This window comes from Bacillus rossius, chromosome 14 (assembly GCF_032445375.1).
Source record: "Bacillus rossius redtenbacheri isolate Brsri chromosome 14, Brsri_v3, whole genome shotgun sequence".
NCBI classification, from domain to species: domain Eukaryota; kingdom Metazoa; phylum Arthropoda; class Insecta; order Phasmatodea; family Bacillidae; genus Bacillus; species Bacillus rossius.
This window is the reverse complement of record NC_086341.1, coordinates 3440973-3468800: the sequence shown is the minus strand read 5'-3', so window position 1 is coordinate 3468800 and position 27828 is coordinate 3440973. Positions and strand designations below refer to the sequence as shown.

The window sequence follows — 27828 nt, the reverse complement described above, 5'->3', positions numbered from 1 at the left end:
ACCGCTCATTAGGGATGTGAGTGAAAACATTTTCAGTTTGAAATATTTTCTAAAAAAAAATATGAAACCACACATTTTTTACAAAACATTTTCTTTTATTTCATTACCAACATAGATTAACATAATTTTCTGCAGATTTGTAGTTACTGTACTGTTAAAACAATGTAATTATATAGGTAAGATGAAGGACCAAATATGTACGCTTTTGCATTGTTAGTATTGAAATTTTTAATTAACTATATTACCTCCAATACTTCATTTTTTTTTGTTGCTAGTTTTTTCGATAGCATTCTAGGGTTTGGCCGGCCCATGCAGGTGTCATGACCTGGGAGGGTTGTGTTTGCTCGCAGCCACGGACCCCGCGCAGAGGCAGGCCCAGGAGCAGAGGAAGCAGAAGTCTGCGCCCTTCAAGACGGCACCGGACGGCCGCCTGATCATCGCGGACGACAGCGATGAGGACCAGAGGAAGATCCCCAGGAGAGCGCCGCATGTTCCCCCCTTGGACAGCGGTGAGTGTAGCGGTCCTGTGCTGTTTAGGTTCCTGCAATAGTTTCAGGCAGGTTGTCGAAGAACGACTACCTACTATATATAGTCTTTACCATGTTGCAATTTCTATGTAACACACACTTACACCTACACACACTCTTACCCCTAGAACACCATAACTACTGTGCCGTTTCAGTGCCACTTTCAGGCACAAATGTACGATTTTAAATTTAATTTTTAAAGAAGGAAACTAAACAATAAATTTGCATTTTTAATTTAACTTAATTTTGTTTCCATTACTGTACACTCCGACGTAATCTTGTGCAACCCAGTGCACCTGCGCTTGTTCACAGGCTTCAATTAGATACTGTTTGCTAGCGATTGGCTATCGCTGCATCTCAACCGCGGTTGGAATCACATTTTCTCCCTGTAACAGTATGACTTTTCGTGCTAGCCCCCAAGCCCACTGCTAGCAACTTTCATTTCTCGGAGGCAAGCATAGGTAAGGGTTTTGCCAGCACGTACAGGAATAGGTTACAGCCCCCGGCGACGCCTCGGGACGATCTACATAACGCCTTTCCCAGGCGACTTAGCAAATTTTAACCCCCTCCCCTCATCCCCGCCTGTGGCTTCACAAGAACTTCCACTCGGAGCATCGACCCCCAGTGAACCCAGGCGGGGACATTGTCTTTTCAAGGACTTTCGCCCTTGTCAAATAGTGCCCTCAGCAAAGTCGAGCGGCGGAAAAATCCCTAACCTTGCTCTGAGCGCTGGTCGCGAGCGCACTCAGTGCTCTCTAGCGGACGTCTCGGTGACCTTCCAGGCAGGTTCCCCTCTTGGCTGCCAGAGCGCACTACTCATCTCTCCCATAAGCGACAGCTTGTCATAATCGACCTTGGCAGCAGTCGCAGTGCGATTGCGATCTTAGTTCGCCAGCGACTCGCGTGAGAGCGCGGCGAGCGTTTTGCAGTCTGCTTCGCCCCTTCGGGCATTTCCGGACAATTATGTTTTTCCTTTGACCGACCGACGCATATTTTTCTCCGCGTGGCCCAAGGCGGGCGCCTGGCTTATTCACCCAGCTGGTCTTATCTCTAGGACGTGCTCCCCCGGTGCAAACAACACCCCCCCCCCCCCCCCCGCCCGCACCTTATCACTCACGGTGCGCGTAGTCGCGTCGAGTTCAGTTCACCGCCCTGGGCGACCTTCACAAGACGACTGACTGTACTCCCACAGCGGCCTGCTGGGCACGCAACTTGACGAACGTCCTTCGTTCCACGAGCCAAGCAGTAATAATTAGTTTTCATTCCCGGCTAGGACGCATGTGTTTAACCCATCCTAGGTATAAAGTTAAAGTTTTCTAAACAAAGATTTTTCATTATTTTGGGCACACTACCTACAACATGCCTCTCTCCACCCAACCTCCCCTACATCTTCCAACACCTGCCCATACCCCCCTACACCCCCCTCACTACACACACCAAGTCTACACGTTTCCCTACACAACCCAAAACCCCCCATGCACAAACATCATCCCCCTTAAACACACACATTACCAACATACAACCTCCACTGCACAAACACAAAGGCTGACAGGGATGTGATAATTGGATGGCATGTGGGGGGAGGGGGGTTGTTATGATTGTATATGTATTTCGAGGGTGTGTTTTACCCATCATACACACTCTCAACCACACACTACGCACTACCCGCCAATCCTACACTCTCACCCCCTAATCCTACACACACTGACATCAACCAACACACCTACTCATGTGGCTGTGTTGGGTGGGGGTGTGCAAGTGTGTGTAGAGTAGGGGTGTGTAAAGTGAGGGGAGTAAGCATGTGTGCATGTATGGTTGGGTGGTGTGTTTAGGCTGGTTGGTTTGTATATAAAGTGGATGTGAAAGTATAGAGAGGGTGTGGTGTGTGTGAAGTGTTAAGGGAAGAGGAGTGTTTGTGTAGGGTAGAAATATATATATATAAATACCACCCTTTGAACGCATTCCTCATTCTACTTATAGACCCTCACTCTAAACATACTCCCCCCACCTTACACACACTTACCCACCCCCTACTCTACAAACATACACACCACCTCTACCTTTCAGGCATCCTTCACCCCCACCCCACCCCACACACACGCAACTATTGAAAAAGTTGTGTGTGTGTAGGTTTGGATGTATGTATGTGTGGGTGTGTGAATAGATTGTTGTGTGTAAGCATAGAGAGGGTGGTATGTGTAAGAGAGGTGTACTTCTAAAAGGCAGGCAATCCTACAGACCCGCCCACATCATATCACCCCCCCCCCCCTACCCCCTATCAAACCCCAAAATTCACACCCAATTTCCCTATTCAATCACATGGGTGTTTAAGTTTGGGCGTGAGTTTAGGGCGGGGGTAGTGTAAGGTGGGGTAATATGGCAAGGGCATGTGTATAGGTGCGCATATGTATAAGTGGGTGTATGTAAGGTATGGGTTGTGTAGGTGAGGGTTGGTTGGGGGTGAGTGTATAGTGTTTTGTGGCCATACAAATAGCCCTTACACATACCACCCTCCTATGCTCACACACAACAACCTATTCACACGCGCATACATGCACACCCCACCCTAACCCTACACACACTCACGAGTGTGCGTGGGATTGTATGGTTGCCTGACACACACACACACACACACAGTACACATACACATACATACCCTCACATTACACACACTACCCTTGTCCTACAGATACTCCCCCAGTCTACACAGTCCCTGCCCTTCATACACACGCCAACCCCCACCCTGTAAAAACCCCCAGCCTACACACACACACACTACCCTCACCCTACAGAGATCTCATCCCTTCAATCACCACTGCGTGACATTAACCCTACCATACACACATCCACATGTGATGGTAAGGGGCTGTGTGTAGGGTGGGGGTTTGTATAAGGTGGATGGGGATGTGGGTGAAGGGTTGTGGGGGGGGGGGGGGGGTAGTGTGGGTAGGTAGGTATTGAACATAAGAGTAGGTGGAAGGTTGTGTAGTGTGTGTGGACTGTGTAGGGTCTGCTTTACATACACACACACACACACACACACACACAAACACAGCTCCCTTATACATACCTCCTATATCCACATAGATACATAAATAAAACACACACAAACCACCACCTTACACATACCTTTGCCCTACTCCAATGTCCACCCTACTACACACACACCCACCTCAGTGTGTAGGGTAAGGGTGAGTAGGGTGGCAATAGTGAGGGGTGGGGACAAGTGTGAAGGATTGTAGGGAGGGAATAAGTGCAGGGAAGATGAATGGAGCCAAGGGTGCATGTAAGTGGATCACTCATGCCCCTACCCTCCCCACCCTACACATCCACCCCCAAATTACACCCACCCCTGCCCCCTACTCACACATTTACTCTAAATTGTAAGTGTATTGAATTTGAGGGGAGTATATGTAAGTTTGGGGGTATTTGAGGTGGGTGGGAAAGTGTGTCTCACCTTACACTGACCCCCAACTTCCACCCTTATCACACTAGCCTCACCCAACTTTCCTGCACGGAACACACCCTTTCCTCATTCCCATCCTACACACACATTTACAGTGTATATGTAAGCCGTAGGGGGGGAGGGGTAGTCATGGTTAGTTATAGGGTAGTTAAAAAGGTAGTTATTTGACTGGTGGGTAAGGGGGGATGTATGACTGTAAGGCAAAACCTTGTAGCATTCTTCACATTCACCCATTTTACTTTCTCACACACCTGCACAGCTTACATACTCTGCTATGATGCTCACCCTATCCTACCTCCCTCTACACTAACCCACATTATGAACAAGTGTATTTAGTAGGTTGTTTAGTGATTTCATGTGGGTGGGGGAAGGTATGTATTAAGATGTGTGAGGGTTAAGGGGAATGTCCCACACCCCCTCCCTACAACTCTGCTCCCATCGGACTCACCACTTTACACTTTATTGGGTAAGTAGGGAGGGGGTTTGTGTCCCACCATAACAATCACTCTCGCCTGGCTTCCACATACTCAAGGTCCTATACTCAACCATGTGTGTAGGGTGGAGGTGAGTGTAGAGGGACACTGTAATGGGTAGTGAAGGGTGGGCATGTGAGCAGGGCTGGGTGCATGTCAGGTTTTTCACACCCCCCACACACACCAATAACCCCACCCACCTTACACACACACACACACACATTCATTCATCCTACTCCCCCCTGCACACACAAATGTATATGAATGGTGGGGGTAGTGTATGTAGGATTGGGGGGGGGGGGGGGGGCCAAAGTTGTGTGGACTGATCTGTAGAGAGTGTGTGTCCACCCTACATACTTATGTGGGTGTAGCGTGGGGTAGTTAAGACCAGGACGCACACCCATCCTTACATACACTGTCCCCACTCTACATATACTCCCAAAAACACTACCACCACCCTACCCAGCCACATGTGTGTACAAGGCTGAGTAGGTAGGGTGTGTTTGTTAGGCCGTTCAGAGGGTGATGGTGTAGTGGTCAGGTGATTGACCCACCTGCCATTCACCCTGCCCTTCTCTCATGCCCAACTTACACTCACACATCATCCCTACACATTTGTGTGAGTGTAAGGTTAGGGTAATGAAGGTTCTTGCGTATGTGTTAGGCAGGGTGAGTGTAGGTGAAGCTGAACATTTAGAGTGGGATTCATAAACTCCCCCTCCCCCCCCTTCATCACTACCCCAACTACTTTAATGTAAATGGGTGAGTACGGTGGAGGTTGAAAATATAGGGTTGGGAAATGTGGGTTCCACCCTACATGTATCCTACTTTCCACCTACGCTCCTACACCCCTTATACTTAACCTTCCCCCGCCCATACTAACACACAATAAAACACCCTGCTCACCCCTACCCTCCACCAGGGGCATAACGGAGCAGGGTGTGTTGAGTGGGGGGCAGGTGCAAGGTAAGTATGTGAGCATAGGATGTATGAGAAAGCACGTTCTGTGTCAGTGTCTTCCTTACACAGTCTGGTCTAACATGCATACATTAGTACCCTATCCACTTTACACACACACTACACCCACCTGTTTATCTCCACCCTACACACCCATTTGTGTGTAAGGTTGAGTAGGGTGGGGGTGTGCTTTTGTGTCCTACCTTACATGCATCCAAGCCTCCTAACTTTCTATCATGCCCACCCTACTCACACGCCCTCCATTTGGTGTGTGGAAGGTGGGCAAGAGAGCAGGGCAGCAGGGGTGTACTGTGCTGGAGTATGTTGGGTGAGGTGGTGTTTCAGTGTGTGTAAAGTAAGTATGTGGACATAGGCGGTTATGTGTAAGGCAAGCAACCCTCCGCAATCCCACCCTACACACACCTCCTTAACCCTCACGTGTGTGTGCAGGGGTTAATAATGGGGGTTTTTTGCAGTGTAGTGGTGTGTTAAGGGGAAGGGAGGGGGTGGTGTATTAAGACCGTGTGGGGCCTACTTTACTACCGTTAACCCACCATTCACAACCATTTACAAACCACACCCCTACAAACACATTCCCCCATCCACACTAACATCCACTAGCCCCTTATTCCCTACTACCCTACATGCTCACGTGGGTGTATAGGGTGGAGATTACGTATCGCGAGCAGGGCAGGAATTTATATGTTGGGTGAGTTTATTGTGTGTGGAATGGGGGTTGGTGTGGGGCAGGGGTGTGTGAAAGGTACACCATATATATCCCCACCCCCACCCAACCTTACACAACCACCTTACACACATTCAACCATTTATCCTCTCTTCACTTCACTAAACCCCACCCACTTGTCTAAGGATGAGTAGGATGGGTGTAGGGATCAGGGTTGTGGGTGTGAGTGTAAGGTAAGAGTATGGGTGTAGGGTGGAGGGGGGATATGTGGGCTTTTGTCCCACCTGACCCTTAAACAGGTGTGTGTAGGTTGGGCTTAAGAGCAGGGCAGGGCTGTCGGGTGACTAGTGTGTGTGGGGTGGGGGTGGAAATGGGTGTGAACCATCCTCTACACACAACCAAACTACTCACCCCAGCACACACAAGTGTGTGGAAGATGTATAGTGTGAGTGTGTGTCTAGCTCACCTCTACCCCCACCTTACATACTTGTGGGTGTGTGTTTGTGTGTGTGTGTGTAGGGTGGTTCAGTGTTATGTGTGTAAACTACCTTACATGCACACCAACCTCCACTCAACCTGGCCTGCTCGCATACTCACCCTACACTAACTTCACCCAAACCTATACATACTCCAATACACACCATGCTAAACACTCACATGGGTTTTATCTTTGAAAGATTTATGCAATGGGAGTGCATGACCATTGCTTAGCAATGGCGTATGTCCAAAAGCTTACATCAAGTCATGCACTCCCATTGCACAAATCTTTCAAAGATAAAACCCATGTGAGTGTTTAGCATGGTGTGTATTGGAGTATGTATAGGTTTGGGTGAAGTTAGTGTAGGGTGAGTATGCGAGCAGGCCAGGTTGAGTGGAGGTTGGTGTGCATGTAAGGTAGTTTACACACATAACACTGAACCACCCTACACACACACACAAACACACACCCACAAGTATGTAAGGTGGGGGTAGAGGTGAGCTAGACACACACTCACACTATACATCTTCCACACACTTGTGTGTGCTGGGGTGAGTAGTTTGGTTGTGTGTAGAGGATGGTTCACACCCATTTCCACCCCCACCCCACACACACTAGTCACCCTACAGCCCTGCCCTGCTCTTAAGCCCAACCTACACACGCCTGTTTAAGGGTCAGGTGGGACAAAAGCCCACACATCCCCCCTCCACCCTACATCCATACTCTTACCTTACACTCACACCCACAACCCTGATCCCTACACCCATCCTACTCATCCTTAGACAAGTGGGTGGGGTTTAGTGAAGTGAAGAGCGGATAAATGGTTGAATGTGTGTAAGGTGGTTGGGTAAGGTTGGGTGGGGGTGGGGATATATATGGTGTACCTTTCACACACCCCTGCCCCACACCAACCCCCATTACACACACAATAAACTCACCCAACATATAAATTCCTGCCCTGCTCCGATGCTCGCGATACATAATCTCCACCCTATACACCCACGTGAGCATGTAGGGTGATGCTGAATGTAGGGTAGTAGGGAATAAGGGGGTAGTGGATGTTAGTGTGGATGGGGGAATGTGTATGTAAGGGTGTAGTTTGTGAATGGTGGGATAACGGTAGTAAAGTAGGCCCCACACTGTCTTAATACACTACTACACTGCATATAAACCACCACTATTAGCCCCTGCACACACACGTGGGGGTTAAGGCGGGTGTGTGTAGGGTGGGACTGCGGAAGGTTGCTTCACTTACACAAACACACCTGTCACAACTGCCTTACACATAACCGCCGATTTACACAAATTTACTTTACACACACTGAAACACTGCCTCACCCAACATATTCCCGCACGGTACACCCCCGCTGGCCTGCTCTCATGCACTCTTTACACACACAAATTGCAGGGCGAAAGTCGACTGGGTGTAAGTAGGGAGGTCATGAGAGAAGGGAGGAGTTTTGGATGCATGTCAGATTTAGGGCAGGATACAAAAGCACACAACCACCCCCCACCTTACTCACCCCTACACACAAATGTGTGTGTAGGGTGTTAATAAGGTGGAAGTTAAGGCATGGATGAGTGTAGGGTAATTCTCGCCTGAGTCACACATGGCCAATCTTCACACCCCTGCCATGCACTTATGCCTACCTTACACATCCAGTGTGGATGGGGGTATGAGTGTAGGTTGGAGCTGGGGGTAGTGTATAATGGCTGTGAGTAGGGAGACCATGAGAGCAGAGCAGGGAGAAAGTAGTCAGGGTGCATGTAGGGTGACCCTCCCAACCCCACCCTGCATTCACCCTGACTACACTCTCCCTGCTCTGCTCTCATGCTCGCACTACTCACAACCACTCTACACTACCCCCACCTCCAACCTACACTCATACCCCCATCTACACTGGGTGTGTATGGTAGGCATGAGTGCATGGCAGGGGGTGAAGGATGGGGGTGAGGGTGGGACATGGGTGTGAACTACACTATACACAAATCCATGCCCCAACTTGCACCCCACCCTAATAACACTAGCAGCACCCAACATAGACTCCTGCACACAAGTGGATGGGTAGAGGGGTGGAGGCTAATGGGGGGAAGTGTGTGTGCGCGTGTGCGCGTCCCACCCTACAATCACCCCTGGCTCCACTGACCATGCCCTACACACACCCAAGTCCCTACTCCACCCCCACCCAACTCACTCTTGTGGATGTGAGTGTAGGGTGGGGAAGTGTGAAGGGTTGCCTGCATTATTCAAACAACCCTCCACACCTCCCTCACACATACCTACTATGCTCACAAACACACCCCTACTCTACACACATCTTCACCCCACTCTCGATAGTTTTACATACAACCTTCAATTGAGCACCTTTTGTAGTGTCTAATATACACAAGGGCTTTGACTAAATTTTGAAAAACTTTTGTAATATGCTGTGGCAGTGTTGGCAGGCTGTGTGTGATGTGCACAGATGATGCAGAGGACAGGACCAGCACAGTGGACACAGCCACCCTGCCTCGTGCGGGCAGGAAGAGGAGGCTGAGCGCGAGCACTGACGGCTTACGCGAACCTGCCATGAAGTACCAAGGTGAGGGGCAGAACACACTGCCTTGATGATTCAAAGAATAAACCTTCAGCTTTCTATGAATGATAGCAGTAGTAGTAATAACACCTCTTAAACAAAATATAGTAACTAAACAAAAAGAATCACTTGGGCCCTGTGAATCGTACATAGAAACTGTGGCCCTGTGAAGGTTTAGTTTAAAGTATGCATAAAGACATGCTCTCGCCACAATTAACATTGTTTGGGGGGGATGTTTCTAGTTAATCTTTTCCCAGCAAATTTACACAATGGCTTTAGAAATATAGGAGTATATTCATAAAAATATATGCAGTTACAAAACAACCCTCCACTTGCCACCATTGTACTAGGTCTGAGGAGTACTATATTATAGTGTGGCCTGATGTTGGCAGTAATGCATGTGTTACAGCGGGCGGCTCAGGCATCCACCGGCCGATGAAGAGGGCCACGCGTGGGGGCAAACCAGCCTCCGCGGCGGCGACGGGGGCTGCGTACCGTTCCAAGAAAGCACGTGGGGACATGAAGAGAAAGGGCCTGCCGGACCCTTACGCTTACGTTCCGCTGTCGCGCAAGATGCTCAACAAGAGGTGAGCGGAAATTACATAACACTGTTATGTCAAATTGCTGATTAAAGTTTTTAGTTACAATTCAATGCAAAATAATGTGTTAAATTGCATTTTGTATGTACCTGGTGTCAGTTTGATGTTAACAAATTCCGCCAATTAATTATCTCCCTAGTAACAGTAGTTTCATTTTTTTCCACCATTAGTCCTGTGCGTTGGGTTGTTCATGCATGAGTGTCGCTGCTTGCAGGCAGAGGGCCAAACACACAGGGCAGTTCACGAACTTGGTGCGTGCCGCGAGGAAAGGAGCGCAGAAAGGCGCAAGGCAGCGTGCCAGGTCTGGGAAGAAGAAGTAGGCCATGAACCTGTGTATTTATGATTGGAGAAGAATATTCACAGTGTAACATAGGTTGGTGATGTAAATTGTTATGTTGCCATGTAGGTATTGTAAACAGGAGTTATGGACAATAATAAAGTGTGCAAAATTATCACAGTGTGTTTGTTACATGACCAGTTATCCCATTTAATGTCTGTGTTTACCAAAGTTAATATTTTGCAGATTTCTCACCAGGAAAATAAAATCTAGAAATTAAAAGGATGTTCTGTAAACTTGTGAAATATAGGGAAATTGCCAATATCTTGATTTCTAAACAGCATCACTTTAAAATAAAATTAATGTGAGACAGCCACATACATAAGAAGTGTAACTTCATAGGCAAGAGGGATGGGGAATTTGTAGGTTACAGTAAAACCTCTTACAACGAACTCCTTTATAACGAAATCCTCATTATAACGAATCAGTTGTTTGGTCCCACCAAAACGCCATATAACCCTATGTATTTTAACCTCAAAATAACAAAGTATTTTTTTTCATATTTCCACCAAAAACCCCTGCTACAGCAAAAGCACAATTTAAAATTTTCAAAAAATTTCCTTAGTATTTCTTATTTATACAATTTGCTTCGTTAATATTACGTTTCGGTAAACACAAATATTCCTGCATCTTATAATATTGGCTGACATTGACCATAGAACTATTGACATACTGAAACGCACTTCGAAGCTAATACATTGCACCACCACTAGCGGGAAAAAAATTCACTTTGATTAATCAATGTTCCGTACTTCACCAAGAAAATTTGTCACAAATCCCACCTACAAAAGTTATATCTGTTTCTGTGGAAATACACATTCGTTTGTTTGTTGTCATGAATGCCGATATTTTAGATTCTGTGGAAATTTTACTTATCTAAATTTCGCAGAGTCTAAGAGTTGTTTTCTAATTGTGGTAAAATAAATTCTACTTCAAGTATTTTATTGTTTGGAGGTTAGCTTTGATGAATTACTTATGTTTACATACAAATTAGGTTATGGATGCACAAAACCATGTGCAATGATTGGGACGCATTTTAACTTCTTTCGGTGCTATAATTATTTTTTGTTTACAATAATATATTTTAAAAAAAAATTGGTTGTCTGTAAAGTCGGTTATTCAAATATGTTTATTACTTTAACTAACAGATTATTTTAACTATAACTTTTATACATGTTTGCTATTTAACTCCTTCCAATCATTGTTATTCTGTTAAGGATAGGACGATGATAGGAAAAGAAGGAAACGAATGGGAGTGCTTCAAGTTTAACGTGACTCGAAAAAGTCAAATCGATGGTTGTTCCAATCGAGTGGAAGAGAGATAGATGCGGCGCAAGTGTACAATGAGCATAACGGGACAATGTGCGTAACGGGACACTTTTTCGTGCGTGCAGCCGGCGTTCATCGATTTATTAGTTGTCACGTCAAAAGAAGGCAATATATTTAGCGTATTTTGTTGTTTGGAGGTTAGCTTTGATGAATTGCTTTTGATTACATACAAATTAGGTTATGGATAGACAAAACCATATGCGATGTTTACGACGAATTTTAACTTTTTTCTGTGCTATAATTATTTTTTGTTTACAATAATGGATTTAAAAAAAAGAATGCAATATATTTTACCACAAAATTAAAAATTCTGTAGCCTATGGTGTTGGATAGGGAGACAAAAAAGTTTGTCTAAGTAAAAGAAAATTACACAGGCTTGCATAGTTGTCACTTTGATGCAAAATAAAGTATTTCTCCATTTCATTTAACGGTCAAAGTTTTTGCTTGGATTTACTTACTTTACTCTTAAAGCGGCCCTTAGCATCATGCATTCAATTCTTTTTAATTTATTTTTTGTATACATATCACTTGTAGTTTTGAATTCACATCGTTATAAAGAAAACTTCACTATAATAAACACACCCGAAATCAGTCCCTTCAAGCTTGTTATACTGAGGTTTTACTGTATTTGAAACACTTCCATAATAAGTGTAAAAGTATGGTAATTTACCTACAGCAGGTCGCTCTTTCGTATGAACTGCATCCTTAATTTTGGGTCAAAGATATCCAACATTTTCACTGTTAAGGTTGGCCCGCAAATATGAGTCACACCGTATAACTGTCTCCAGTAGAAAACAAGTGAAGGGTTTGTGCTCTGTCTCTTGGCTTAGTGTCACATTAGAAACTGCACTGATGTCTTTTCCCTCTACATCCTTTATGGCCCCTTCCTTCACCAACCACCCCCCCCTTTTTTTTTTCACCCTAGCACTAACAAAAATAAACTAAAAAGAATACAATTTTTTATACCCATGTTACCCTTCTATTGTCTCTTGCTTTAACCTGCTGGACTTTCATCCATTGTAGCATCCCACATAATCTCAATGGGGGCATATTAATCATAATAAATAAATATTAAATGAGATAATTCAGGAAACATTAATATGAGGAAGTGAAGGGTTTGTGCTGACTGTAATTATTGGCCTTTTAAAAAAAATATGAAGTACATATCTTGCTCGGCTATAACTAGGTACGTACATTATTAACTACAAATCAAAACATGTTAGTTTTAACTATTCTTCTTTAAATGGTTACTTGACCGTTGATTTTAGCCAACAAAAGTTCAAAGCATTAAAGATCATTCTAACGATTTCAAATAGATGCCGTCACAAGACACATATAGGTTACATAACCTTATGAAATAATGGTAAATAAAATTTCTGGCCTTTACTGAAGTGATGTGCGATTCTCTTCACGGATTCCCTCTCTGGAACACCAAAGTTAGGAGGCCATGACTCGAACCTCTATTAAATAAAATAAACAAAGTTTTAACAATCCTCAAAATAATTATCATAAGATACACATTTATTCACTCAAAACAGTGGTTAAGATTTAGATGTTCCATAATAAAATTAATTTTTACAACAGCACCAAAAAAATTGTAGAAGACGGTAGAAATTAATTCTAAAAGGGCAAGGTAAGTAATTTTTGCTTGGCACACAAGAAAATTAAAGTTAACTACAAGTATGTGGTATAAAACTAACAAGCTAGGCCATACAACTATTATTATAAGTTTTTCTTTTAAACATTAGGATATGCTAGAAATAACACCAAATATTATTTTACCAATTCTGGAAAAATAGGGGGGGAGGGGGGTTAAACCCCCTCCGAATATGTGAAAAAAAAAAATAGAATGGAAAAAGTAAAAACATTCCCAGTCCCAGCCAAATAGGTACGATGGTCTATGGACAACGCTCAATCTACCAAAGAGATGTTTTCACTGTATACATTATGGTGTTAGTATTACATTTGTAGTCTGCTACCGTGAATTACTTTAATTTTTTTTTACAAATTAGTTTGTGTTATATAAAAACTAAGAATTGTATGTGCGCTACGTTTATCTCAATTTTTGCATAATTTTGGACTGTATTTCTGCAGTTTTAACTAGACATTATATGTGTGAATTTTATACCCTTTGTTTTTACTCATAGATAGAGCCAAGATTATATGGTTTTATGCGAAATCGCGAATTTTCATGCGAAATTCATCCCAAACCGTGAAAAATGCGAAATGTTTTCTAACCACAAATAAACACCTCAATATTGATTTAAATCGTTAACTACCGACTATTGGTTGATTGACAAAAATTCCGTATCTGTTTGTAGAAGAAATGGTCGTCATCCAACTGCAGTGTGGTGGTTATTTAATGCGTTAATTATTCATCTTAAAAAATTACAAGATATCACAAAAATTGACGATTTCACGAACAAAAAAAGATTGTTATCGGAGTTAGGTTAGAGTTTTTAAACACATCTAGCCACTAGAGATCACGCAATATTAACAACTGACGATCGTAAACTTAAAATTATCAAGCTAACAAACACAACAACGTGAAAAATCTCAGCGCCTTGTTTGCTGTATCCTTTGAAAAATACACGTGAAAAAAAACTGCATTCATTAAATAAATACGTATGAAAATAAAATAAAAGCGAACATTGATATTTAATGATCACTTAATATTTAATGAAATTTTACTGTAATGCAATTTTGTGTGCTTGTTGAATAAGCAGTTTACCGTGAAGCCTTCATTTTCATTTCACACTTCACAGGCGAGAGTGCCAAAATCGTAACATAATCGAAGTTTTCCGATCGCTAATGAAAAAGCACCTTATTGCAAGGATTTATTTATTTTACGGTCATTAAATATTTTAAATAACGCTTACCTACCCAACCCTCCCGGAAAATAAATAAAAACATTTATTTCACTGACCTGACATAACCTAACCTTTTACTTCGGGTTGAGTATATGGCTCTCTCGCCTGTAAAAAGTAGGCTTCCCGTGGTTTATTTTTTCGCTAAAACTTCAGTAAATACTAGTTTTTGGTACCTCCGGGCTTTGTTTACAAATGACGTGCATAAATGAAAGCTAAATTTCTTAATCATGCCGAAAAATAAAGCTACTGCGGCATCACGTGCTGACGAGTTTAAGAATGAGGGATTATATGTCAGTGACGGAAAAATACTTTTCTGTAAATATTGTAATTGCCGTTTGGAGCATGAACGTAAGGACACAGTAAACAAGCACATAATTAGCGACAAACATGTAAAAGCTAAACGATCCCCATGCACTTTGAAACGACAGCTTTCTATCCCAGAAGCAGGAGTGGCGCAAATATGCGCAAAAAAACAAAAGGAAGATTTTGTTCTCGAAACTGTTGAAGCCTTTGTAGCTGCAGGTATTCCTCTTGAGAAACTTGACAACAGCAAGCTGACTGCATGGATGCAGAAGCATGTAAGTGGTGCTGGTGATCTTCCAACAGCGGATTGGATGAGGAAAAAGTACATTCCCCTACTTAGAGAGAAAAAAGAAGTGGAAATCAAGCAGCAGCTCTTGGGGCAAGATGTGTTCATACTCGCAGATGAAACCACTGACAAGAGTAATAATTGTGTTTTCAACATCTTGTTTAAAATTCTGAAACCAGGTGCTGAACAAGATGTTATCTTAGGGGCTTCTTGTGTCCTTGATGCAGCAAATGCTGTTTGTTGTTCTCGGGCAGTGATTGATGTATGCTACAAATATGAAGTCAAGGAAGAAAACATAATTGCGTATGTTACAGATAGTGCCAGGTACATGACAAAATCTGCTGGTACCCTTGAAGGTGTATTTGGTGACCACATGTACCACATACAATGTTGGGCCCATAAAGTAAACAAAATGAAAGCGGATTATCCTGAATTTGCAGCTGCTGCTTTAAAGTTAATATGGATACCTGCAACGAATGTGGACTCAGAAAGATCTTTTTCTAAGTATTCTGTAGTTGTAAGTGACAGAAGAAGATCTCTAAAACCAGAGAATGCTGAACTGCTGACAATGGTGGCTTTTTCCTGAGCTTAATTATATTGCATTTATAGAACAAAAGTTTAACTGTAGTTTCTATTTTAATTAATTTAGACTCTCTCCTGAACTCAGGAACAGTACTTACCTGCATAAGAATACTAAATATTTTAGTTGTTAATTTTTTATGTACTCTCAACATAGTATTGTTTAATGTGCATATTTTAAGTCTCTAACCACGAATTATTGAAGCATTTGATCAAGGCAGCTCTGCTAGGTGTGTACATGTTATTACATGTGTTTTAATTTTTTATGACGATAAAGACGAAATCCACAATTCTTAATGACGAAAAGTCCTTTTTCATTACACCATAAAATCTTGGCTCTACTCATAGAGTGAACTTAATTTGTGTATGTGAATGCAGTAAAAATAAAACCATTATTGTCAGTGATTTAAGTTGCACAGAATGTGGACTTTAATGCATGCTATGATTCTCATGGTATTTAAATAATACTGATTTTGAGCGGCCCAGACCCTGGGTTTGATAAAGGTATCCGTTTGATTCTTGTCTAAAACAAAATTTAGTACCGTACTAAAAATTATTCTTTTTTCTACCAGCAGTATATTCAATAATTAGATACAAAAACTTCTTAAATAGCACCAATTTTCACCTAGAAATCCAAATTTTCCCGGGAGAGGACCCTTGGACCCCCCTCCATTTTTGAAACCGGTGTTCCTTCATAAAAAACATACTTCAAACACCCTCCCCCCCCCCCCAAAAAAAAAATTCTTGTGTGCGCCTTTGTTCAACTATATATATATATATATATATATATATATATATATATATATATATAATGAAAATATTTAGGAATAAATAAAAATTAAATCCTAACTTTGCCATAAAAACATATTTTAAAAATAAATAACAAAAAAATTAAAATATACAGTGATTAATAAACAGTTAAAAGTACCGGAATTAGAAACGGCACACTCTCCTCTCAAAGCCCACCGTGGCAGGTAGGTGGCAATAATACCCAAAACGTAACAAACATTACTACACAAAAATTATAACTTTTAAATTGAAATTATAATAAAGAACACTAGATATCTAGGCCACAAAATGCAGAGCAGGTTTAAAAAAAAAAAAAAAATTAAAAATATGATTTTAGAACTTTGATATGGTGAAGATTCACTGACAGAACCGAAATAAAAAAAAAATACTGAGAACAACAAATTGCACTCTGCCGTTATAAACTCAGTAAGTAAAAATGGGGACTAAACACCTCTGCATATGAAATTACAGGTACACTGTTATATAGCATAATCGTTGCAACACTACTTTTCAAACTTGATTTCAGTATAAAATGTGCGACAATTATAAAACACGGTACTAAATGGGGGGAATTCACCCCTGCCTGCTCAAGTTAGCAAAGTGGAAACTCAGTCTTGGAACCAACATTATTAGCTGAACGTAGGCTCTGATAGCCCAGAGTCTGTCCTCAGGCAGAAACAGAAGAACCTACGAGAGAAAATTCTCAAAGCTAGATTGGGAATGGAACCCAAAAAATCAAAACCTCTGAAAATTGGTAAAAGAAATTATTTTTGATGAGACAGAAATAACATCTAGATAACTTTTGACTGGGCTAAAAAAATTATTAATTAAATGTGTTGTTTGAAAAAAATAATTAAAATTAACACTCAAAATTAACATGTTTTTTTTAAAAAAAGAAACATAATTATGATGGCAATATGAAAATGATAAATAAATAAAGAAAGAAAAATTCAGTTTGTAGCTGAAGAAAAAAAACTGGACAGAATGGTGGTAATATTACCCAGGATAGCCACTGCATACAACAAAGAGGGACGAAACCTCGCAAAAATGCCAGTCTGCTTAAAAAAAAACTGGGAGGTGCCAAAATCCAAGGGTAAACCAAAATGTGGAGCGGGCCAACACCCAACTACACAACCCAGCGCAAAACAAAAGGACACACACCCGATACTGTACACTAAGATCCTGAACGTTAAATACCACTCTGAACACTGCAGTTCAACAAACCAACACAAAACTGACAAGATTTAGAAATACATATAGTTTTAAAAAAACTAAAAAAACACGCTTTATATAGAAAACCAAACTAAGAAAATAGAAATTTTTTCTTAATAAATTTGAATTAAGAATAGTGTAAATTTTTTTAATAAATATAAATAATAGTGTATATAAGAAAAAAATGTATTTTATTAAAAAAAAAAAAAAAAAAAAAAAAGCGTGGGGTGCTTGTTAAGACATTATCGAAATGATAATCTTTCTACTCATATATGTCAATAAAATATTTATAACTATTGACCCCATGCACTGAACACTTTTTTTTAAATAAAATAATTTTTTTTCTTATATACAGTATTATTAATTTATATTTATTAAAAATTTTTACACTATTCTCAATTCAAATTTATTAAAATTTATTTTCTATTTTTTTTTAGTTTGGTTTTCTATATAAAGCGTGTTTTTTTAGTTTTTTTAAACTATTATTTATTTTCTACTTTTTAGTTTGGTTCATTTATAATTTAAAGTGATACTTCTTTATAGACGTATGAAAGAAATATTATAACAATGTAAAAAAAACTTGATAGTTATTACATCTATTTACTATTAAAGTAGTTTTTGAATAGATATTGGCTGCAGTTAAAATAAAATCGATAAATATTGTTTTATCTCAGAAGTGTCTCCAGATGTGGCTCAATTTCTTATTTATTACATGACTTTACTATTAAAGTGATGAGTAGATATTGGCTGCTTCTAAAATATATATCCAATATAGCGTGTTGAAGAACTACAGTAAATAATTTCAATATCCTGCTATGAAAATCAATATATTAGTGAAGTCATTGATGTTTATTCTAAGTCAGCATATCTGATGGGTGACCATCCTTGTTTTGCAAATGTCTCACAAAAAAAAATTCACCCATTTGTTCCAGTCCGATTCCACTGTAAGTTTCATTTGCATGCAGTTGTACCAAACTACACTGGAGTATTCTAAGAAATGTTTTAAAATTTCTATTTTCTTTTTGTCTTCTTTGATTAGGAAACGTTCACATTCTTTGTTGAAATCTTTAATCCACTGGTAATCATTTGAGTTTCTGCCCGTGAATTTCTCAATCATGAAATCTTTTGCAATTATCCCTAAATTTTGAGTTTCAGATATAGTTTTTTTCCTTCAAGAAATTTTTCTAACAGTTTTTCCAATTTTTTATTTGATCCACTAAGTATAGATTCAGCACTTTTTGTTTTTTCCTCAATTTCTTCCAGGTAAAAATCCTTAAACTGTTAAGTTTTTGCTCTCTATCCAAATATGTTTTTGATATATCATCTGTCAAACTTATCCATATTTTCCGTGTTTGATGTCTTTTATTTAATGATTTACTGACCTTGGCATAGTTTGGAGTATTTGTAACAACTTGGTGTAGATTTGCTGGTTGGTGTTCGAGTGGAATTTCAAAAATCTGCCCATCATTTGTAGCTATTGAAGTTATGCATATGGTGTTTTATTTCCCATCTGCTGTTGGTTTCATAGCAAAATCAAACCTCAATTTTTCCATGTTTCGTGAAATATATGCAGAAAATGTTGGATAATTGGTAAAATGAAACAAAGACGTAATTGTGTTTCTCTATTTAACGAAAGAAACAACATTTAAAGCCCTTATTTCAGGGTTTTTTTTCATACTTTTTACAAATATAGATAATATTCTCTTCTAGAAAGTATATTGTTCACAATAATCATAACCCACTCTCACTTTTCATTTAATTAAATGTCACAATATTTAGTAGGCTTTCTTTATATCGCGCCAAAGACAAACTGAAAGAAAAAGTTCGCACATGAGTGAAATGGTTTTCTTTAGAATGTGCGAACTCTTTTCTTTCAGTTTGTGTTTGGTGCGATACAAACAAAGCCTACTAAATATTGTGAAATTATATAAATTGACGAAAATATTATTTTGCAAATTGAATAATGGAATAATCTTATCATATTAGGGTATTGTCATCGGTCCTCGATAAATCTACAAAGTTTGAATGAAATCTGGCAGTTTAAAGTGGGTCAAAATCGCACCCAAAGGAGTTGGTTATCTTCCTCAATCCTATCTACTATGAAGTCACTAACAGGGGCCAGGTTGATGCCTGTTACTTTGATCTAGCCAAAGCTTTTGATTCTGTTAGTCATCCACTTCTACTTCTTTAACTATCCAATTTTGGTTTATCTGACAACTTTGTTAATTGATTTTCGAGTTACCTCAGTAACAGAAGTTTCTTTGTCTCTATTTACAACAGTAATTCAACTCTTCACAATGCCTGTTCTGGTGTTCCTCAGGGCGGTACTTTATATCCTTTACTTTTTAATCTATATATCGATGATATCACACATGCCTTGTCCCACTCTACTGGTGTTCTGTTTGCAGATGATCTTAAAATCTGTAGAAAAATCATTTCAGTCAATGATTGCATTTTATTGCAATCCGACATCAAGGCAGCTAATCTTTGGTGCAAATCAAATCTTGTCCGTCTTAATCATGATAAAACAGAAATAATTTCCTTTACCAGGAAATATTTTCCTATAAACTATGAGTACAAATTAGAGAATTTAATTCCAAAAACGACTAATTTAAAAGATCTTGGAATTATTCTTGATTCTAAATTATTTTTTCATCAACATGTAGATATTTTAATTTCTAGTTCTCGAAGAACACTTGCCCTAATTAAATATATTACTTACCATGCCACTAATTCAGATTCCATTATCCATTATTTCTCTTTTCTTAGCACTTATTAGGTCAAAACTAGAATATTGTTCAGTAATATGGAACAACATTAATTCATCTGATAGGTATTGATAAAATTGAAAATATTCAAAACAAATGTATTAAACTTATTACTCAAAAATCATTTCCCCCTCCTAAATTAACATCACTTTTTGATCGGCGTGCCCTCCTTGACCATCTTTTTATTTCCAATTGTTATTCTTCTACAATCAATTGTAAATCCATCTTAGATAATACTGGTTTAAGAGTCCCCCAGTATCATAGTCGACTTATGTCTACTTTCTGTACAATCAAGAGAAAAAATGATATTATTTTTAGATTAATAAGCAATTATAATAGTTTAGACCCAATAGTAACAAGCTTAGCCAATTAGTAAATTATTTTAGTAGCACTTGCAGCCAATTCAATTAACTGTGTATTCTTAGTCCACTAATTTTCTGTATTTTTGAATTTATTAATATTTTTTGTTTATTATTTTTTTGTTTGTGTTTTGTGTCCTTTGTCTGTTGTGTCTCTTGTGTATTGTGTGTGTTTTTTTTTATTGTGCACACCCCTGTAATCTCTCCTCAGAGTGTTGGTGTGTGTCACAATTTATAAATAAATAAAATAAAACATACATACAAACAAACATACAGGTGAAGCTAATATAAAGCGTGTAATTAGTCCAAATGGCCATCCAAAAGTGCATGACTAGGTCCCAAACCCTATACATCCAAGAAAAATTTTGCACCTGCTAAAGCAAGCTTGATCATGAAAAATAAAAATTACATTTAAAAAATTGTGCAAAGTCACAAAAGGAGAGCAGAAAAAAAAAACTGAATTTTAAACAATAATTTTAGAGAAGAAAATGAAGTTAATACCATACCTCAAAATGATGACAATGCTGCCGGAGGTAGTTGAAACGGTGAGTCACAGCAACACCCAGTCGAAGTCGCAACCACCCCAGCAAACTCCAGGCAGCAGACACCACAGGTGAGGGTCCATGCAGCAACAAACCTAGCAACAAACATCAAAACTATGAAGAGTAACAAGGTGCAAACACAAAGGAAAAACTGACTCATTACGATTTTGAAAAAAAAAAAATGGGAAAACACCTACATAGGTTAGGTTACAAAAAAATGTCCACAGAGCAACTTGACACTAAGGAACAGAGGCTAACACTAACACTGCCACTATCGAACCACGTAAGTAATGAGGCACATACAAAACTACAAAATACATCATTCAGATTAAAAATGATGAAAACGAGAGCATGAAAATGAAACAAAAAACATCTCTCGTAACACCTTTTAACAACATAATATTCATGTAAAAAAATTAATGATTATGATATATTATAACAAAACACATATTAATATTACAAATATTAAAAATTAAAAAACTTATAATTAGAAAATTTACTGTATTTTATTAAATCGGAAGAGCTTGCAACACCAAAAAAATATTTATATATTAACAAAATAATTATATTAGGTAAAACCTTAAGAAACAAAATTTTTACTCTATTTCCAAATTAAGTAAAGACAAAATAATAAACACAGTAAACAGTAAACCCAAGCTCTGCTATCATTGTGTTTTGCTTTAACTTTCTGGGCTTTCATCCGTCTAAGCTTACCACATAACCTCATTGAGGACTTTGAAGTTAACGAAAACAACACAACCAGTGAAAGTCTCAGACATGTCAGGATCCTTTGTATTTACCATACTGTGTTATATGTTGATAATTAATAAAAACTTACATATATGTAAAAATAAACGTTCACCGTAGACTAAACTTCTACTCATCCAAAATGGCGGTTTAAGTTTTACATGTTACATAATAAAACTAAATTTCACACCAGGACCAAACAATTTGTAGAAGACAGTAGAATTTATATTATTTTTTTATTTTTATGCAGTTATATGATTATTGACTTCCACCCACACCAGCACTAGATGCACACAAGGTCGACGCTGCCAGAGTGAACTGCGTAACGATGAGCTAACACACCTATCTTGGTGATATCAATTGTAGAATAAGATGGAGCAGGATAATTGGTATATAGAACCAGCCACCATGGACAGGGATCCCACAGAAACGGTTATCAATCAAATATGAATGTCATTTTCTAAGAAATAAGTAGACAGTGCTGTACAGACGTCATGTGTAGACCAAAAGATAATTAAGGGGTACCCAAGTGGAAAACGTAAACCGAGAGCACCTAATTGTGTGCCTAGGTTATGTCTGGATGGGGATGGGACAGTGGGACATTCAAACAAATGATTAATACCAACCAGGATGGGGTCACAATTACAGACAGGTCCTGGATGCCAAGTTTACGCAATTGTCCAGGGGATATGTTGTGTGTAGTCCGGAGGCGGAACGATAAAACTGCAATAGCGCGGGGCTGATGGTCAAATATAATGTTATTGCTCACTGCGCTAACCCGATATAGTTCCGTATATGGGCCATTCCATTGTCATGGGTGGGACACTTGTGCAGCATTTTATTTATTCAGGGATTTAAAATAAGCTTTAAAAAATATTTATTGTATATTATTTTTGCAGTGTGTGAACTACAATCACAATGCTATTTATTGGTTAATGGTTTACTTTTAAATTTTCTTCTGATAATTAAATACTAGTGCCTAAACATTTGTCATGGGTGGGACAGAAAAAAGACATAGCCTTAGACACAACAAGTTTCTTGGAAAAAAACTCTGTGAATTTATGAGTGTAACACAATTTAACTCATAATAATCTTATATGGGAGACATTGATCTATACATTACCACATGAGAAGAGGAGCTAAAACACCAATATTGAAAATAATATACAACTTTGTTCTGTCACGGGTGGGACCACTCCGTGTCACGGGTGGGACCACTCCGTGTCACGGGTGGGACACGATGAGAATTAATCAAGTAAATACAATTTTATACCAACTAAAAACTGCATGTTAAACAGTGAATAACTTTGAAAGACAAATTCTACACTTGTGAGAAATTAAAAATAATATAATAAAAGTAATAGTAGTAACAAAAACAAAATGCCCAAAATAACATGTTGTTGGCAAAAGTTTTCTTTTTAACTAAGTTCATGTTTGTTCATAGACATCCAACTGGCAAGGAAAGTCATAAACAACACTATTTCTTATGTTTTTCACATCAGGTGTTGGCAACAGAGAGAGAACCTGTTCAAATTGCACATAGGAGACATCTTTTTCAACAGCCATCTGAAAAGATTTTTATGTATTTCAAACTTTTAAATTCTTGTGCCAGTAAATTTGTAATTTTTTTATACATGTATAAAAAAAATACTTGTCATGGCTTAAATCATTGCTTACAATAGCAAAATAACGTGTAGCTCCTTTTACCCAAGCACAAGCTGAGAAGACAGTAATTTGTTTGTGGTTCTGTCTGCTCATCAATTAAAGTGTTAAGATTATGAATGCATTTAGTATAGTTTCCAGTCATGCAGTTCTCATTTGTCAAATCACAACATATTATTTAAAGAAGTGTGGAACCATTTGAGGGGAAGTTTGGAACTTTGGTAAATATGTAGAGTAGCGGTATATGCAAAAAAATGCTAAAAATACAAAAATACTTTTATTCTATGCTCTTTCACTTCCTCTTTTCAAATTAACCGGCGGAGATAAGAAATTCCAAATACTTTAGAAGATATAGAATTTTTTAATTTTGAACATGTAGAGTAGCTGTATTTGCGAAAAAAATTCTAAAAATCTGAAATTACTTTTATTATATGCTCTTTCACTTCCTCTTTTCATTAAAACCGGCGGAGATAAGAAATTCCAAATACTTTAGGAGATATCGAATTTTTTTAATTTAGCAATACAACACCTGTACAACCATTCGAACGACGCAATTTTTGTTATTTTGCCGTGAGTTGTTAATTTTCATCATTTGTCCGGGATTGTTAGGTCAGGTAAGTTACATTATTAACACTTTCAAACTAAGCGTACATTAAAAATAATATGATTTAATTTCAATGGTTCTTTAGTTTTAAAGTATTTATAATGTAACTTACCTGACCTAACAAACCCGGACAAATGATGAAAATTAACAACTCACGTAATTTTTTTTGTTATTTATTACTTGCGCAACAATATCCAAATAAAAAATAAGACTTTAAAATTAGAAACGTTAAAAGCCCACCTAAGTTGGAGGCGGGTAGATTTCCTTTGCCATTAGAAGGAAATGATGTAGTCGTTCACCTACGTCGCGATACCTCCGACGGAACATTAATAAATAAATAAATAATCACGTATTGGATCATCTGAATACTGGCCAATAACGGAACTGTCACGTGACAAAATTTTCCAATAAGAAACATAATAGATACTCGTAAACAAGAAAAAATGGTAATCGCAGCATTAATACGCAGGTATTGTGATGAAAATTAAAAAATTCTATATCTCCTAAAGTATTTGGAATTTCTTATCTCCGCCGGTTGATTTGAAAAGAGGAAGTGAAAGAGCATAGAATAAAAGTATTTTCGGATTTTTAGCATTTTTTTTCGCATATACCGCGACTCTACATATTTACCGGAACTTTTTTAGCGACAGCCTCAAGAAGAAAAGTGAAATTTGAATGGTATTGGCACACACACATACATTGTGCGGCATTTCACTTGTCAGAATAACATGCTGGGGACGCAATGCATAAAATGTGGACAGTTTTACTGCACCAAGGTTTTCATTATTAAATAACTGATATGATTCCCTTACCGTCATATTCATGTGACGTTTTTGTAGCTGCTGTCTTTTACCAGTTTTCGGATCCTTAACTGATTTGATATCCCTAATACCAGGTGACAGGCGACTGATATTTTGAAAATTTTTGCTCCAGGTTCACTTTGTTATGGAATGGCCCATATATTCTTTCGTGCTGGCGTACATATCTTTGCCACAGCCCATTCCTCCATGAGTAGTGTCATTAAATAGGGTATGAGTATGTTATATGAAATTTCTATCACCAACATGCCTGTACGTATAGCTAATTTGACATGACAGTCAGCCATCTCATTTCCTCTAATCCCAATATGACCTGGTATCCATATAAATTGGATCGCAATATGCAATTTGGGCAATTTCATACAAAATTCTTTGATGAGCCGTACTACGAGTTCCTTAGGTAGGGGTACGAATGAAGAGAGCGGATTAAACTTTACAAGTCAGTAATAATGCTGGGGTGTTGTATGTTTTCCCGCCAGACATAAAGCATACGCCTCACCACAGTAAATGGTGGTTAGAAGCGGCAGCTGATATAACCCAGAGGTTTTATTATTAACTATCACAAAAGGCTGCCCCAGAGGTCTGTCGGGCGGCGTGTTGTGTCAAAATATTCATAACCGTCTGCAACTGTCTCTGGGCTAATTTCCACATCCGGCACAATCTCAGCCAAAAGGCCCCGGTATTTGCCCCAATTGGCTTTGTGGACAACATTTTTGCAAAGATAGGGAAGGAAAAAAGAAAAAGGGGGGAGGGGGATAGGTACTATTGCCATGAGAAGATGTCAGTAAAATGGGATAATGATAATTTCCCCAAATATCATTCAAAACGATCCAGGTCAACACCCCAACTAATTCAGATGATTTAAGAGTTAAATTAATGGCTGTAGACTGCTGTGCATACTACCAAAACGAGTATGACATATTGAGAGGTATTAATAAAATCCATAGTTGTTTCCCAGCAGCATCACTATATGCATCCCCCCAACTAGTGTTATGGCAGTTAAAATCACTACAAATGATTACCGAGGTCCGAAAGTGGTCAAAAAGAGGCGTTCCAAGTATCAGCAGGTAGATTGGTATTAGGATGGACATACAGTGAGACGATGGTCCACACGGAATGTAAATAACGTACTGATATAACGGCCCCAATATTACCAGCCCCCGACGGATAGTGTACATCAATTGTCTCGACACTGTACTTCTTATGAATGTAAATAGCCGTACCCCGGTCCACACCACACTGTCAAAGCTGAATAGGAAATAATCTAGAAACCTAATTGTATAATTTGGAGGAAGTTGCGTTTCACAAAGCATGATAATATCTACAGTCTGTTGTCGTAAGTACAGTTCAAGGGGAAATCAATTAGCAACCAGAGATCCGGCATTCCACTGAATTATTGATACACCGGAAGGAAAAGGCATCATCAGTACAGAATTACTTCATATTTAGAGTAGTACCTCCAGCAGTGTTTATTTACTAAAAACGTGTGACCTAATTTTGCCGTATTAACCAATTCTTCCATCATGTTAAAAATATAGTTCAGTTGAGCTTGCTTGTCAATTATTTCAGATACAGAGGAGACCAGGTGCGGCGGTAAATCATTCATCGGTACCGTATAATGTAAAGTAACGAGTCACGTGATGTCTGGCACATCAGGGCGAAATTGTGCATAATACTCATGAAGGTTTCCATTGGTGTTAGCATTACGTGGGTCAATAGAAGGTATAGATTCGTAGAATACGTATATCCGTCTGATCGAATGTGCATGGGCGGTGTATGACCTGTGCATATGTTGAGTGTGGGCGCGAGGTCACTCCACCCATGTCTGTGTGCATTTAGGGGTTAGATTACGTTCACACAGTTGGTGCTATGCCTGGAGGGGTGTTCGTCGCCTGCAGGTCCTGACTTTCACTTTCCGCTTTGCTTCCTCATAGGGTAAGGTATGGAACACCATAAATCTCTCCTGCTCCCAAACAGAACACGACTTCCTGTCTAAAGCAGAGTGGTTGCCATTACAATTTACACATTGCAGGCATTAGTGGTAGCATATATCTGTTCGTTGTCGTTCAAACATGTAGCACATCGCTGATAGCTGGTCCCAAACCAATAGCACGAACACAGATATTGAACTTTGTACTTACAGGTGACCTTGAAAATTTCTTTACATATTACTATTCCCGTTGGCAAGGATTGACCTTCGAAAGTGTGTGTGACCAGTTTAATGGGCACCCTCTCATGCTAGCCCTCCCTCCGAATATGTTTGGTCATACGTTCGGCAGCTATAAGTTTGTGTGTAGCACATTCATAACCCTTCATGACTTCGACCATACTGACATCCAAAGGGATGCCACATATAATACCCTGCTTTTGTACAAAACCTAACGGGATAATACTGTTGAGGTGTAGTTTATGTCAAATAAATGATTAGCTGCCTCAGCAGTACTAAAATGATTCTTGAGTCGTTTAGGTCATGCTTGTTGTATGTGGGTGATGTGTCGGTTAAAGTGTAACCTCTGGCCGATCGCTATAGGATGACGGTTCCCTATGTTCTCATCAGTAGACTCAGCTAATACTAAATAGTTACCACTATAGGAGGTAGTATAATGCGTGTTTCAGCCCATTACATACCGTTTACCATGTTGACTCAGTCCATAATGATCATCTGCCCCATTCATCGTTTCGTTCAAGGCATGTACTCCATCTTCACGTAATATTAATTTATTCGTTCGCGCATTCAATTCACTACAACCCAATTTGATCTTCCACTTATTGTCCGTTCGCTGCTCAATGTCCATATCACTATCGTGAATACGTTCACACCTAACGCGTCATTCGTATAGCTCGCCATTTGACTGCGGAAGT

General features: G+C 39.3%; 1 protein-coding gene and 1 long non-coding RNA gene across 3 annotated transcripts in view; one reads left to right on the top strand and one right to left on the bottom strand.

Moving 5' to 3' along the window:
- Nucleotides 1-10213, top strand: part of LOC134539025 (RRP12-like protein) — a 54730-nt gene extending 44517 nt beyond the window's left edge. The window contains 4 exon segments of the mRNA XM_063380699.1: nt 351-509; nt 9052-9168; nt 9572-9749; nt 9976-10213. Coding sequence (XP_063236769.1) covers nt 351-509; nt 9052-9168; nt 9572-9749; nt 9976-10081 — 560 coding nt within the window. The 3' untranslated portion in view covers nt 10082-10213.
- On the bottom strand, nt 75-27828 carry LOC134539026 (uncharacterized). 2 transcript variants are annotated; one of them, XR_010076252.1, is made up of 4 exons: nt 27595-27821; nt 21100-21230; nt 12815-12887; nt 75-541 (listed from the first exon to the last, which is right to left on the bottom strand). It is a non-coding gene; the product is annotated as an uncharacterized LOC134539026 (long non-coding RNA). The 2 variants fall into 2 exon arrangements; XR_010076251.1 differs by lacking the exon at nt 75-541 and having other exon boundaries at nt 11038-12887; nt 27595-27828.